Source organism: Carassius gibelio, chromosome B16 (assembly GCF_023724105.1).
Source record: "Carassius gibelio isolate Cgi1373 ecotype wild population from Czech Republic chromosome B16, carGib1.2-hapl.c, whole genome shotgun sequence".
Lineage (NCBI taxonomy): Eukaryota > Metazoa > Chordata > Actinopteri > Cypriniformes > Cyprinidae > Carassius > Carassius gibelio.
Window position 1 is genome coordinate 10,708,664 of NC_068411.1, and position 17,147 is coordinate 10,725,810.

The window sequence follows — 17,147 nt, forward strand, 5'->3', positions numbered from 1 at the left end:
GATCCTCCTTTATGGGTAGAGGGTAATGCTGACCTTTGCACAATGCATGAAAGATCATACATCAAACAGAGTTTTCCCACAGCCGGTTATGCTATGGAAGATCCTGCTATGCTGACATTTCACTTTTTTTTTAGTCTTAGGGGGCTACGGAGTTTCTCAATGCATGCATGATTTTATTATAATTATTATTATTATTGTTTTGTTTTGTTCTGCTATCACTGTAAGGAATTTTCATATAATTCGAGCAATTCAGCAGGGAATATAAAAAAATCCATGCAAAATAATATATTATTATTATTATTATTATTATTATTATTATTTGCCTTTCACAGTAAGATGGAATGCAATGGCATCCTAAAATTGAGGTAACATTAAGCTGAATATGGCATGGCAAAAGGGCCAAAACGAGGAGGAGGATCTCACTGGTTGGGAAACTGACCTGGAGATCAAACTGTCCCCCTCCTCTCTCCGTTGTCTCCACTGTTCCTGTCCAGACTTCCTTCGTCCATGGTTCCCTCGTCCAGCCCTAAATGGGCTTCCGATTCTACAGTACCTGCTCTTAGAATATGCCCTCCAGTGCCCGCTCCTCAAAAATGCCCTCCACCACCGCTGTCATCTGGCAGCCCCTCTGCTCACCCTCAGCCCACAATCCTTGCAGTGCGAGCCCAGCGGGACTACCATCCTCCAGTGTCGGGGTTGTTGGAGATTCCCTCACCTCCGCCTCCAGCCTCCGAGACCTGGACTTTACTTCGGCCCATTGACCAGGCGGCTCCACAATGGCTTCTAGCTCCCTCCTCTCCATTGTGACTCAGCAGTCCACAAGCTCCGGCTGGCTCCCTCATCCCTTTGGCTACGCCTTGGGACTCCACTCCTCTGGCTTCACCTCGTCGTTCCATCCCTCTGGCTCCGTCAGACTCCTACATCCCCTCGGCTCCAACTCAGTCCTCTGCCACTCTGGCACCACTGCAACCTCCCGGATCCACATCTCTGCGTCGGCCGCCGGCGACATCAGCTCCACCTAGGACCTCCAGATCCTCTCTGTCACCCTCGTTCATTGGCTCTCCATCCTCTCCGTTTGACCTATTCTAAAATTTTATTTTAGGCCTACCTAAATTTGTTCATCGTTATCTTATGCTACACCAGCAGTGAATAGTCATTCTTCATTAACAAATATGAACTTAAATGCCTGGATGAGGAAGATTGATATATACTGCAGCTAAAGGGGCTCAAAGCACCATCTTTCCCAATTACATCTCAGCATTGAGTGAGTCTTTGTGAAGTTTTAACTCAAAATATTTTACAGATAATTTTTTTATAGCTAGTAAAAAATTGCAACTTAGGGTATGAGCCAAACGCATAATTTTCATGTCTTCCCCTTTAAGTATAAATGAGCTGGTGATCCGGTGAAGAGGGCAGAGCATCAAAAGCTCAAGCTCCTGCAATACCAGTGCTAGGTTTTGCGAATAAACTTTCCAATATTGGTACAAGCCTGTTAACTTAACAGAAAAAGCACTCAGTTTAAAAGTCAGTCATCTGGTTGTACTGTGCATAAAAGATGCACTTTATGAATTACACAGACGGGAGCACGGCGCAATAAAAAATAACTTTATGAGCCCCACTTGTGAATAGAGTTCCAGCGGTCAACTTCACATTGCAAAGATTTTATTGCTATAAAAAATTACTCCTATTCACAATCATTCTGGTAGCACATGAAGGCAGCATCGGTTAAAAAAGACAGACAATAGTAGCTTTAGCAACATTAGCCTTACAGAGTGCTAAGAGGCTCTTTCAGAAATGCAATTTGGAAAACTAACGTGTAATACTTACTTCTCACGGAGGTGTAGCTGGATCACAAACAGCTGACAATGCTCCATCCTTCAGGAGTAACTGTTGTGCAAAACCTGCTTTATACTGACCCTCATTCACAAAGCAGTCCAGTGTAAATTATTCACGGAGACATAAACAAATTTTGTTGAATGCTTTATTTGAGGGAGCATCTTCTTAAAAAACTTAATTAATCCACCTCATCTTCAGCGGCTCAGATTTCTTTGGATTCATACATCCAGCTAAAAACTTTTTTAAAGTCATGCCACTGGTTTCGCAAATGCTGCTATGTTGTTTATGGTGACCATATGCGCTGTTCATACTGGACACGTCCCAGCCAGGATTTTAATATTGGCTAAAATTTTTACAAATTTGTCTGCTAGCTGCCTCACGTCACAGAGGTCAGTTAATTCTCATCACATAGAGACTCTTTCACCTAGATATCACACTATAGAGATTGTGTGTGTTCCCTGAACTAGAAAATACAAAAAAAAAAACATCCAAACCAAGTTAAGAGTAACAATTTAATTGAGGTTCAACAAACAAAAAAACAGATGCAATACAGATAAACAAATGATAAAGCTTGGCTTTTTGAATATCAGATCCCTTTCTATGAAAACACTGCCGCTGTCGCCTCTGGCTTGCTTAGTTGGGGTCACTTCATCTACAGTGAAGTGAAGTGACATTCAGCCAAGTATGGTGACCCATACTCAGAATTTTTGCTCTGCATTTAACCCATCCGAAATGCGCACACACAGAGCAGTGAACACACACACACACACACACACACTGTGAGCACACACCCGGAGCAGTGGGCAGCCATTTATGCTGCGGCGCCCGGGGAGCAGTTGGGGGTTCGATGCCTTGCTCAAGGGCACCTAAGTCGTGGTATTGAAGGTGGAGAGAGAGCTGTTCATGCACTCCCCCCACCCACAATTCCTGCCGGCCCGAGACTAGAACTCACAACCCTTCGATTGGGAGTCCAACCCTCTAACCATTAGGCCACGACTTCCCCTACAGCAATATCGTTGACTTGATTGCAAATAAATGCACAGACATTATTTAAACTGAACAAAGATGACATCACTGATTTCAATGATGAACTGTCTTTTACTGTCATTTTGCATTATTGACACACTGTTTTCCAAATGAATGTTGTTCAGTTGCTTTGACACAATGTATTGTGTTTAAAGCGCTATATAAATAAAGGTGACTTGACTTGACTTGACTTAAAATATCCAAAGTAATTTGACCAATAACATGCATGTATTGTTCATAATTGCCCAGTTGTGGGGCTGCGCGTGAGAAGGTGAGAACTACAGGGAGCGATCAAAGCGATGCAAAGCACGTGTTTGTTCGGTAGTTTGACTTGAATCGTTGCGGCACACCGATCAAAAAAAGACGCCAAAGTAGGTTCACGAGAGCAAATCGAAAGGCATTAGGAGCTGTCTGCTCTGCTCTCTATAGCTCATGAATGTCACACAACCTGGATATTTTAGGCAATATTAAAATCCTCGCTGGGACGTGTCCTGTATGAACGGCGCATATGGCCACCCTAATGTTGTTTGAACAAACATGACAATGTTGCAAACAGCGTAAATGGCTTATAGCTCTGCATATTAATCTGGGATGGGAAAAGGGTTTTTAACGTTAAAAAAGGACGCAATTCCCCTTTAAACGCTACTGACAGCACTTGCATCATCCATTAACATTTTTGGCTTCAAGCCCATAAAGACATTTTCATGGACAAACCGCTTATCCTATTTCTATGATGTACTAGACACACAGCAGCTGAAATGAGAGACAACAGCAGGGAGCTGCTGGGAAGGAGTTAACCCCAATGATCAAGTTATTTTCTGTGAGAAGGGCCATATAGAGATTTTAAAGATACAAACATTTTATCTTTAAGGGTATAGCAGTTTGTCGCTAGGGGCAGTACCCTCAAAGGGACAGCTTTGTACCTTCTTTACCCAAACAGTTCATATTAGTACCATAAGAGTACATATTGCTACCTTGAGGGTAGATATTACTACTCTAAGGTACCTTTTAATGCTCCCTTTGATAAAGAAAAAAGGTACAAAGGTTTCCCTTTTAGGGTATTGCCCCAGTGACAAGCTTTTGTACCCCTAAAGGTAAATTTTTTTATTTTATTTTCTGACTGTGTGGAAGGAAGAACTTCCATAGAATACTATTTCATTTTTTGCTACACATTTTGGTATATTTTCTTACTCCTGGATTAGCCAATAAAAGTGAGAGTGTGAGAGTTAAACCAGTTTTCTTTTGCTGTGCCTGTTGTTCAAGAAAAGCTCGATAAACTGGCATTTCAGCATTGTGCTTTAAAAAAAAAAAAGTGACCTATGTATGATGAGGGTACTTTCAGTATAATTGAGTTTATTTCTAAATCCAACTCACTCTCGTGACATTTCTAACTAGTTTTTTTGTGAATTGGAAGCAAATTTTTTTCGAGTTTGTACATTGCAGTTGTACATTTTCAGTTGATTTGCCACTAACAGTTAGGATTAGGTATAGGGTAGGGGTGGACCTTTATGTTTAGGCAACTTTGACTTTGACTTGGCAACTTAACTTTGTCAAAAAAATCATAAGTTCTGTGTATCATTATATTGTCAAAATTCATACAAAACACCACCTCAAAATATTTCACATGAGATCAGGTTGGGAAACGCTTTTAAATAATTTACCCTGTTACCCATATGCTTCTATATAGTTTACTGAAGGCAACATTTGCATTAACATTCTATGTGCAGGACTTCATTACTGTTGGTAAAAAAAGGCCCAGATGGATCTAAATGATTTGAGCAGATAAGAGAAAGAAAAGACAAACACAATGACAGATAACACTTTACTTTAACACCTCAAACATGCTGCTTTTAAAAAATTGCAATGAGAAAAACACATCCCTTGTCTTCACATGCCATATTTTGACTGTAGAGAACATGTTTGTTGGATTCGTTTGGTGTTTTTTTATGTAATGTCAGGCTTTTATTTTTGTATTTTTTTTTTCCATTATTTCACCAGAAACTGATTAATACACTTTTGTTTTGAGTCCTGAAGGCGTAGTCTGTGAAAGTAAGAAAAAAAAAACTATTGAAAAACAATTGCTTTAAGATGTGAACATGTTTTCCCCAAAACATTGTACTTGTCTGAGTAATTCTTCTTCATGGTCTCAGTCTGTCTTCCTGTGTTTGTTATGCTTGGATCACTGTCTTGTTTAACAGTGTGATGTCTTGGCCATACTTTATTAGTGTTGTTTGCATTTGCCAGTTTAACGTACCATGGTGTCAATATGCTTAATTGTTAACATAAGTACTGAAAGCTTAATGAAAGCATTTCATTTGCAAGGGTCCTCTAAACCACACACACAACAACGTTTAGTGTGAAGTTCAGTCTACATACACAGCCATAACTTCAACCCTTTTCTTTCACCATCTGAATATCTAGTCAACTTTCCATACACTCACCAGTGGGTAATCAAACACCTTTGATTCCTTAGGAGGTGTAAGATTTGTTAAAGATTGTGAAGGTCTTGTTTTATTGGTTTTGGCAGATGTTCTGTGTGCACTGGACCAGCGAGAGACTGTTGCTTCAGTGGGTTGTTTGCTAACAGTTTGTTTAGATAATGTGAATTGCTGAGGGGTTTTATCTCTGACTCACTGTTAAAACGCTGACCTGGATTTAAAGATTTCCTATGTGGAATTGAATTGTTGTTGTTGTAAATAGGTTTTATAAGTGTGTGGGAAAGAGCCAAATCTCTTTTACAGATCTTAAGCCTGTAACCTTAAATAAAAGGCATAGACAAGTGATTTGTTTTTTTTTTCAATATTTTTAATGTACAGCAGAAATAGCTAAACATTTTTAAATCAGGACATATTTATTCGAAAATAAAAATTCCATTAGATTTCTAGTAATGTTTTGAAGGAGAAAAAATAAAAAATCTATATTAATGGAGTTTAATGCTTAAAAAAATAATATCTGGCAAAGGGCTAAGAAAAATAAAATCAATTAGAAAACATATCTTTTGTCCGGTATCAAAGATTTGTATTTTTACAATTTGATACATATAAAATCATACTGGAAATTTAATTGTGCATGTTTATTAAATTCATTTCTTCATCTAAACATCTAAATCTAATCTTTTGCGAATCTTAAAATGAATATTAATTTTTCTTACTGAACATTGCCATGTTGTGATGAGTAAATTTGAGTAAATTTACCTTGAATTTAGCATTCAAAATTACTAATCTATTTTAGTATTTTGTTTTTTATTCAAGCTCTTTTAAACTCTGATTCAGGGATTTGAACTCTTGACATCTAGCAATCAACACCGTGAAAGCTCATTGAGAATTGTTACCAATGCAAGATAACACAAATGCTTATTTTTTGCAGGATAAATAATAAGAATGCAAGGTGCAGATGATTGTGTTTAACAAATGGAGAGAATCTGATTTAACGTGCACCCTATGAGTTTTCATAACTGATTCTGTTTTATTTATCACTGTGAAGCTTTGACGCAATCTATATTGAATAAAGTGCTATAGAAATAAAGGTGACTTGACTATTTATTTAGACACAAAACAATGAATTCATAAACACATTTTTAAGTGTTTTAAATGTTTAAGTGTAAAATGGCTTAAATGTCCACAGTGCATATATTTAACATGTGACCTCTTTACCAAACTACTGCACAGCAAACATGACAAAATCCTATATACTGAACCTGGTGTCAGCTAGAAATCTGCATGATCTCCTCATGCATAATTATGACCTAGATATCCACTTGCCTTCATAGAAACATTCACTTTTTTGTGTGTAAGTTAGTGAAACAGGCTCTAACCTGCCGCAGTTTGTGCGCTACTTCTTAGTCTTGTGAAACTGCACACAAGGCATTCTTTAAATCAAAGCATAATAGAAGTCTTTCACAGGTGCCTAAAAAGTCATAAAAATGTCAGCCAGGAGGCAGAGATCTCACAGCATTGAGAAATGTATTTTCTGTTTAGCATCCAGATGTGGAATATGTGGAAATGCATTAAATTTAGGCATCGTGGCTTGTTGTATTGACGGACATGCACATATGTATGCCTTTTTTATTGAGACTTTAATGTCTGCAAATAGGATAAATATCAAACATATAGGCTATGTTGTTAAGTAATATATTTTAAAGGCTATATATATGTTTTCCTAAATATAAATTCTTGTAAAACTACATTTTTCAGTAGCATAACAGACTTTTAGATCTTTTTTAGTATCAAACAATTTTGACCAATAATGTCACTAGCATGACAAAACTGATTAAATGATAAATTATGGCATAATGTGCAGGTATGGTAACATTTTTTTTAAGAAATAATCCTTTTAAATATCTTTAGTTAGATTATTTTTATTTTTTTCAAAAGAGCTTCACTCTTGTTTGGCTACTTCAGCTTGTAGCTTTTTAAGCTAAGTTCACCTAACGCTGTTTGCCACAGTCAACAAACATTCAAATTTTCAGCAGCCTTTTCAAGCTACATATTACTTTTCACAGTTATATGTATAGTTTCGGGATGATTGGTACTTTTTCTAAACCTTAAATGACAGGCTTCGACCAATTTAGAACGGGTCAAGGCTGGGGCAGGAAAATTAGATAATGCGGCTAAAACAAGCCAAATAAAGTCTCATTTTCCAAACCCTGTTTCATTATTCGTGTTAAGAATATGATAATAATCTTGAATCAAATATTCCATATTGAGGCTGATTAATTCTCAGATATCACCCTAAAACTAACAGCTGTGATAGATCCAGTCTACATTCCAGTCTGTAGGACCTGAAGTGCACAATGGAATGGACACATATGGAAAACCACTGACCTAAGCCACAAAGTCAATCTTAACCACATATGGAAATGGGTTGAAATGAATCTCAAGAATGCTTATTCAAAATCCAGATCTCTAAAAATATTCCCTCTTTTAGATTTCCCTACTTTCCATGAAATCCAAACTGATTTCCTGGTTTACAAAACTTTTTCTCTCTGACATTTATGACTTGCTTGCTGACTTTATTGTATTGTTTGTCTTTACCACTGCCTTCTCTGCTGTGTCTTGCAGGCTTTAAGAGTGTGGTTGAAGTTCAGACTAAAATGTCAGTTTGTGGTGGTCTTCCTGTTTCTCTTCAGTCTTTCGGTGGTGATGATATACACCCTTCCTCCCTTCCAATCTGAGCAGAGCAGGCTAAACAAAAGGGGCCCCCACAAAAACAAACCCAGCAGGCTGGTTGAGAAGTTGTCTCTAAAACATTATCTTCCAGTGTCTTCATATGAACACACCAAAACCTTGAATAATCCTGAAATGAAAGATTCTGCTAAACATCTCCTGATGGTTAACCATCACCAACTATCATTTTCCTCTGGAAGAACAGCATCAACTGAAAAGCCTGCAAAAAGTAAAGCAAGCAAAAAGGAACAATATCTGCAGAACATAAACAAGTATCCAGGCACAGTATTTGCAGCTGGTGCCAAAAGAGGGCGAGCTGTTAAACTAGGAAATAGCAGCAACTCCAACCCAACCATCCATCTTCGTCGCTCCAGACATGACCTAGCATTCCCTCAGTCTGCCAGCATCCAAAGCCTCCGCCCAAACAACAAGACATGCAGGCACAAATGCATTCCAGATGAAGCCAAAGCAAAGAGGCTTGTGGGGCAGTTATCTGATGCACAGCAGGTGGTAAAACTGAAACAGGCCCCTGGAGAAGAGGGAAGACATGAAAGACAAACAGACCCCTCTGGGAGGAAGAGACCCAAATTTGGAGCAGAAACGAAAGACAGAAGTCCTGAAGAGGCTGGCATCAAGGATTCAGCCAATGACTGGTGTATGATGGTCTCTGATGAGACTTTCAATGATAGCTGGAACCAAACCAATGCAGAGTCTCTACCCTGGCTCAGTGAGGATGATATAAAAAAGATGACACTTCTATCCAGAGGCACTGTGTTGAGTAAATCCAGGCTTCCAGGTCATGGACAAGTGCTTCAGGTTGGATTCAGTGAGAAAAAAGACATCTTTGATCCTGAAGGGGAAAATCATATCACATGCTGTGAGACAGGAAGCTGTGCTCTCATAAAACGTCCCAATGATTGGTTTGAGGTGTTCGCCTTTCACCTGGACAGAGTTCTGGGTCTGAACCGGAGCTTGCCCGCAGTGTTGAGAACATTCCACAGTGAGATTCTACCCTACAAGTACATTAATGGATCTCCCAGACCAGTAATATGGTGGGATCCCAGCATCCAACATCTGTCTGAAGGTGACAATGACCAAAATTCTTTCTCACTCACTTGGCCACAATATCAGATTCTACTTCAGAGCAGGTGTGGTACTTGGGTGCCACTAAACTTTACAACATGTGTGGGAGTTCATCATTCAGAATGGGGGAGGCTTGCCTTGTTTGACTTCCTGCTGCAGGTAAGAAACACTATTAAAATAAATATTTAGTTTCCACAAACTTTTGAGTATAATGTGTTATTATATATTTAATGAGAGTAAATTCCATATGTATATCACAAATAACACACACATACTTTTTTTTTTATCTTATAACCTAGGTGTTATGTTCTTAGGCCCTAACCCTAACCCTAATTCTCTTCCTATGGATCCCTTGTACTGTAGAGTTTAGCTATAACCCTAATCAAACCCCCCTGAAAGGATCATTTAAAGAATCACAGGCTAGGTGAGCTGAAACAGACTACAAATACTTTGCAGGACAGTGGGTCCCCAGAAGAAGGGTTGAAGTCCTAGATCTTTTAAAAGATTGGGATATATAGACCATGAAATCAAAATGGAAACCAATTTAAGTTTAAATTATATGACTTTAGTTTATATATATTTAATCAATGTATGTGACCATAGCGGTTAGAAACTCTTCTACGAGTCACAAAATGTAGGGTATTGCCAAGTACATAATCGCCTATCTGCCAAGCCTGGTATTTAAAGTAATTCATGTTTTCCCTTTCAGCATTGTCATTTTTCCTGCTTAAAATTTACTCTCTTAAGGGTGACGTGAGTGATTTAGCATTTTGAGTTTTAAACTTGTTTTCTAAACAGTGCATTTTTCATTGTTTAGACTAGCAGAAACCCGTGCCTAAAACTCAAATAATTAGATAAGTCAAGATTGTTGCGTTGGGTTGGTCGGGATGCTCAGTCAGAGATTTAAACAAACTTTAACTTTTATGATAAGTTGACGAACTAGACAAATTCAACATGGCTTTGGTCTGGGGATTAAGCTGTGAAAGTATGACATCTCCAGCAAACAGTCACACATGACATGTTGAGAAAGTCTGTCTGATTCAATTCTCATTGGAGAGTCACCACAGTTTACATCTCTGTTGAAGACTGAGATCTTCATGAAAATATCAAAATTCAAACACATTAAGATAAGATAAGAAAAATAATCACCACTGATGAAAGTTATATTAGACTAATGCAAGTGAATTAGCCGAATTTGTTTGATAATGTTTATATATTCACAAGCTAAAATAAAAGCATGGAATTATTAAGTTTAAAATATATAGTTTAAAATTTGTTATTCAGATATTAAATTATGTTTAATTAACAAAGTTAAGGAGGAGCACGTTCAGATAATTAACCTGGCCAATTTATTAACAGAAATGACACTATCTATCCTATCAGCTTGAGAGAGAAGTTCTATAACTAGCCCAAGCCATCTTACCTTCATTCTCTCTACAGTATTTCAGAGATAATGTCAGAGATAGAATTGTTCGCAAACGACAACTCCCTCAATGCCCATGGCCCTACGCCATCTTCTGGTGTGGCTTAGCACACCAGTGCCCACTAGGGCACTGCAATCAGCCATGGTCACCTCGCTACACCAAGTCACGCTCTTGCCTCCTCCTTCCAGGTGTCCAACACCTTCTCCCGTATCCTCCTATACCTCCACCGGCTCCTCTAACCCCACTTTTGAGAAGTGGATAGTCTTAAGCCTGAGACAGGTGCTGAGCATCACCGAAATTTACTTTACTCCATCACTGCTAGCCCTAGTCAGTTACTCCACTCAACTGAGCTCCAGCCCACAGCTGCTACTGATTCCATACCAGGCCTCACAGACAGTCCCAGAGGCACGAACATGACTTTGCCAACAGCTTCGGCTCACCCACAGCCTTTCCCTTCTCCTCCTCCTTCTTGCTATCCTCTCCCCAGTACATGGCCTGTGGCTCTGCCTTCAAACTCTAGCCCGAGGCTGCTTCTGTTAGCGGCATGGGCCCAGACACCTTCCTAGCCCTCTTTTCTTCCTTTCTTTACTTTCTGGCTTCACTACCGGAGCCATGGCTAGCGCGAGAATGCCTCTGTTAGCAGCGCATGCCTGGACATTTAGCCCTCTTCTCCTCCTTTGTTTCCTCCCGGAGCTGTCACTAGCATGAGGCTGCCTCCACAAGCAGCTTCAATGGCCGCTCTTCCTTCTTCTCTCTCTCATCCCCATCTTCGTTCTTCATTCAATCCGCCGCACCGGTGCCCATCCCACTGAATCCCCCGTCCTTGGAACCACCCCAGTCACCGGCAGCATCAGGTCACAGATTCTAGCAGGTGCAGACATAGACCTTTTTTCTCTCCTTTCACTACTTTCACAACCTTCTTCAGACTTCAAATTTCTCTGTCACACTTAAAAACACAGTGCATAATCCGTCACTCATCTTGTCATTTCTGAATTCACGAACACCTTAACTCACAAGGCAGTGCTGCGGCTTCAAGCATGTCTGCAGCTTTTGTGGTGGCACGCATTCCTGCATCATATGCCCTGTGTTTAAATCCGCGAATAAAAATGAAAAACCCTATTTTACAGTCTGGTCTCACTCATGGCTTTAATCATAGCGTCGAAAAGCCTTCTGTGCCACAGCATAATTTGTGCCAACCTCCAGTTCACCGTCTTCGAACTTGACACAGTCGATCTCTTAATCAAAAAAGAAGTCGGCCTTGCATTGCATAAATAAAGGCGAGTCTCATTCCCCCGCATTATTAATGCCCTTTTTAAGATGTCTCACAGTTTGACCAATTCATCAAAACATGTCCCCGGATCCAAAAATTAAATAGCTGACTCTCTCTCTCATTTTGCTTTCTAGAAATTCAGGCTGCTTGCACTAGATGCCGACCCACTGCCAATGCCAGTACCTATATATTCAGAGCTGATATTCCCATAAACCACACACAAAGAACCCTTCAAAATGCCAACAAAAACCTGCAAGCCAGCTCCATCAAAGACTACCTAAGTGGAATTAAATTTTTTCACAAGCTCATGTTCTGCTCACTCTCCCCAAAAATATTCAGCTCACAGACATCCATGCTCATTAAAGGCATCCAAAGTGCCCAACCCACTCACCAAGATGCTAGACAGTCAATAATGCTAGAGATCTTAACCAAATGCATTTCTGCACACTCAACTCCATGTTCATATTAGCCTTCCTCGGTTTCCTCAGATGCTCGGAACTCACCATCACGTCCAGCACTCTGGGTCTGGGCTAAGTGCCGAGCTCGGTGCCCTCTGCCCAGACAGCATGCCAAATACCATTTACTTACAACCTTTACTCGGATTATTATATGGAAGTGTTCACTGTGAAATTATGTTTAATTAACAAAGTTCGAGAGGAGCACATTCAGACAATTAACCCAGCCAATTTATAAACAGCAATTACACCATCTATCCTATCAACTCAAGAGAGAACTTATATAAATAGTCCAAATTATCTTAACTGCATTCCCTCTACAGTATTCAAGCATCCCTCCACTACCCTGACTCCTCACCATCGGCCTGTTCCCACCCTATCATCGGTGGGAGCACTCAGAGGGAGCGCTCTGGGTCTGGGCTAAATGCCAAGCTCAGACCCCTCTCCCTGGGCAGGGGGAGTACCCCGAGTTTGGGAGGAATTACCAAGCTCGGAGCCCTCTCCTCAGACAGCACGCCAACCATCCATAACCTTTACTCTGTTTATTATATGTAAGTGTGAAATTAGCAAAGGAGTCTCCTTTCTCCTGATAGCTCTTGAAATTATTTTTTAATTAAAAAATGCAATCACTGATGTGAGTTCATGACCTAGTCAACCTAGTTGTTTAAAACAATGATTTTTAAACAACACACACAAACACACACAAACACACACTCTGGAATTCTTGGATTTTTTAAGCTGCCATCAACCAATCACAGATTTGGCAGGATATGAAAAGGAAACAAAATTGTTGATATTTAGGTTTTATTGAAACTAAAATATTTAATGTAATAATATAATTCATTAGAAAAACATTCTTAGTCAGGTTGAAATATGGTGTGAACAGAGTTAGCACAATAATAACAAAAGTGCCAAACGAAACTTAATTCACTGTAAATGATTGTCCCTCTATTTTTTTTTTTTTTTTTTTTTTGAAGAGCACAAGGATTGTGATTCAGTATCACCTCATTAGCAGGTTTAGAAGATGTATTTTACACTTTCTTCCTATTCTTCACTTTTTGCTCCTCATAGCTGCACTGTTTTTATTCTTTTATTCTTCTCAAGAACCATAGTTGTCATGGTGACACTTAATTAAAATTGTGAACATATAATGGAGGTAAACGCATGCATCCATTCTTATAAACAGATTGAAACTGATAGGGTTATACTTCCTTTGTAATTTTATGATTTTAGGATAATCGTTAAAAATGCATCTAATAACACACTGACACCGAATCTTGGCAGTTGCATTAGCTGGTGTTCTTGAAATGTACCATGATGTGTCGTATTTATATATACTACAACTAGAATTTTAACCAATGTGTTTTACAACTAAATGACTAAAAACACCAATAACACAATAATAAAATATTGAGCAGTGCAGTAAATGGATGCCGTCAGAATGAGAGTTCAAATAGATGATAAATACAGTACATCACAATAATCCAAAAGTATTCAACACAACTCCTATCAAGTAATGTCCTGTGAACTGAAAAGCTACATGTTTATATGAAACAAATCCATCATTATGGCATTTTAACTTTAAACTCTCTTATTGCTCACCAAGTTTTAGCAAATTTTGCTTTTTGAGTAATCTGCTTCTCTAAGTCTAACCCTAACACTGACTCCTTGGAACATAACCTTGACTAATCTTTGGCAAATAAATACTTCATTCTATGTATTATGCATGCAACACTGCAAAACTCATCTTCCAGCTTGAAATCTGGCCAAATCATATATGCAAAAAATTACTTGATGGCAGACATACTGTAGACTAATGTTGTGAGCCCAAGAATGCGTAATTGCAAGTGCTTATGGATGTACTTTGTGAATTTGTTAGAATAATCTGTGTGCGAAAGCTCTGTACTGTGAAAAAATGTGAGTATGGATTGCCCATGAATAATACATTAGATCTAAGAAGAAAAGTCAATAGCTGTAACATGGCCAACAGCTAATAGCTTTGTATTGATTTGGTGAAATTGCTGACTGGGACCCTTAAACACTTGTTCCTCTCTATTCATTTAGCACCTCTGATGGCACTGATGTGAAACCTCATACCCTTAAGCACAGAAGAGTGTGAAGGACACGCTCACTATCACCATTGGAAAAACAAGTCCTTCTGTGTGCCACTCTAGCCCCTTTCACACTGCCATTCTGGCAAATAAATGGGTAAAGTGTTCTGGCAATGGTTCCCGGATCGCTAGATTTTGCACTTTCACACTGCCAGTGATTAACCGGGATATGTGCGTGCTTTCACACACAACCCGTAAAGATCCCGTAACGACACGTGACATCAGGGCGTGACGTGTAATGTACGAGTCGAAAACGTTAGGTACGTTATACTTTCAATGAAACAAGCAAACAATCTCAGCGTCAGTGTGGAAAGTGAAGAACCAACTGATCTCTGCTTCATTACAGTTTGCACATATCTTTGCGTCACGAACGTTGAACTTCCTTCAAAACAGCAGGTAAAAGAGTTGCGCAATAATGCGCATCACTTCGACACGGCATTAGATCTGGCTTTTGTTCACACAGCGCTAGTCCCGGGATGTTACTAGGTTCCCGACCCGGGTTCAATGCCAGAATCAATCCCAGGACATGTTTGCTTACACACAGAAGGCGACCCGGCAATGTTCCGGCAATATGCCGGGTCCAACGTGCAGCCTGAAAGGGGCTTCTGAAATGTAGATCAGTGTTTCTCAACTGGTGGGCCACAGATCTGATCTGATAGGATTTCAGAAGGCAGAAAGTATGATAATGTAGATAATACAATGGAACTAACCCTATAATCCTACAAATTTACAGAACAGCAAATGAAATATGCTAATCAGTATTTATTGTGCAGGGAAGACATGGCAACACTTTTTATACATATTGTTTTTTATATATATATATATATATATATATATATATATATATATATATATATATATATATCCAAACCAACCAATTCATGCAGTGCTACACTGTTGACAATGGTTGTAAACCTACTTTGCCATTGAAACTTTGTTGAAGTTTTCAATTTTCTATTGTCAAGTTTAGCGATAGTTCAGCTTTCTGTTGGTCAGTGTGCCTAAGTCAACCAAATGGCTAGATTTTGCCCACAAAAATGATCTAAACAACAGTAAATGTGACCACTCTTTTAGGCTGGTAAATCACTTAATCTGTTGTTAATTACATTTGTAACTCAATTAAAAATCCTTTTCATTTTATTCGTTTAGTGTTTTAATATTTTCTCTTAACCTTTGAAGAATTTCTTAACTTTCCATGAGTTTTTCAGGCATATGAATTATAATTCGATTTAAATTAAGCACTGAAATGGATAAATATGTTTCATGTCTTCTATTTTATACATTTTTTATGAGCTCATGAAAAGGATATTGTGTGGACAAACAAGGTTAATTATAAATCGGAGGATTCAATTTTAATTAAACATTTTAGAGTTTTTTTTTTTTTTTTTCACTGGTCTATGACAGCAATAAAGATCCACTAACAGGTTAAACACACTCTAATACAATTATGAGCTAATTTCGTCTTCTTTTTAAATTGCATACAATTTTCATTCATGTGAACTTAGAGATTCTGCGACACAGAAACAAAGGGGGAAAATCTATACTATCTATAACTACTGTACAATTTCTATACTGTGAGTGTACAATGTTTCTGTGTTCTACATTCAAGGCTTCTCTTGATCATTTCCTATGGCCCTTAGTCATGTGGAGAACTCTGTCTTTGTAAAGTCTCTGGCAACTTCAAATTTGACTCCTGGTCTTTATTGAGCATTGAGCAGTACTGAGCTTCATTCAGTACACTGGACTCTCTTTGGAGTTTAACTGTAAATGCCCTTGCTTCTACTGCAAGTTTTACACAAATTTTTTCAGTGGCAGCTCATTAAAACTGATTTACTGTCATTAAAACAAATTATGAAATTCATGATATTTTTCACTCAAATTGTTATTCTTAAATATTATTTGTAACTACAGTATTTTTGTTGGAGAAAAAAAACACAGGTATAAAAATGCTTGTATACCAGAATGTATAAAGACATTGTATATAAACCCAAAATAACACTTACCAATGGCAAAGATATTTGCAATTCTGAACAAAAGGTCACATGATTCAGAATATTCATGGGCTGTGACATGGAAATGTCTTCAACAGAAATGCTCTGTGGCATTCACCATGGTTCACTAGCAGCATTGGGCTAGAGCATTATGTAAGCAAGCCCTAAGGTTATCACAGTGCTGGCTCTGTGAGAAAAGAGAGCACAGATTTGAGCATGATGTGCGGCAAGAACACAATGTATGTTGACGACCCTCTGCTTCTGATACTGCCAACTGACATCAGCTGTCACAGACACTGAGCTCATGTTAAACATTTTATTTTTAGTATTATATCAGCATGTACAGTTAAGGTAAGCAAGGTAAGGTGGTTCGAAACAATTTATTTTAGCTACATTTAAAAAAGATAGTTGAAGGTTAGTGAATAAATTTGTTTGTTTAAATGTAGCTAAAATAAATTAATTCATTAATTTTTGTAAATTCAATAAATACATTTTATTTTCAGTATAGTCAAGTGACAAACATCTTTTCTAGCTATTTTAAGGCATTTTTTTTTCATAATTGAAAATTTTTTATACTGCTGCAAGTTTTTTTTTTTTATAATCGTATATATACACTGTGTGTGTTTATATATATATATATATATATATATATATATATATATATATATATATATACATATACATACATACACACACACACACACACATACACAGTATTTTTCTTTTTGTCACACTTGAATGATTAAGATAAAATGCAGTTTTGAAATAATGCCTGGCACTACGTTA

At 38.3% G+C, this 17,147-nt stretch overlaps 1 protein-coding gene across 1 annotated transcript in view; it reads left to right on the plus strand.

Annotated features, from left to right (window-relative positions):
* The window catches only part of LOC127975028 (Golgi-associated kinase 1A-like), a 33,092-nt gene that overhangs the window by 7,727 nt on the left and 8,218 nt on the right, over positions 1-17,147 (plus strand). The window contains exon 2 of the mRNA XM_052578764.1: positions 7,923-9,269. Coding sequence (XP_052434724.1) covers positions 7,923-9,269 — 1,347 coding nt within the window. The remainder of the gene's footprint in view (positions 1-7,922; positions 9,270-17,147) is intronic.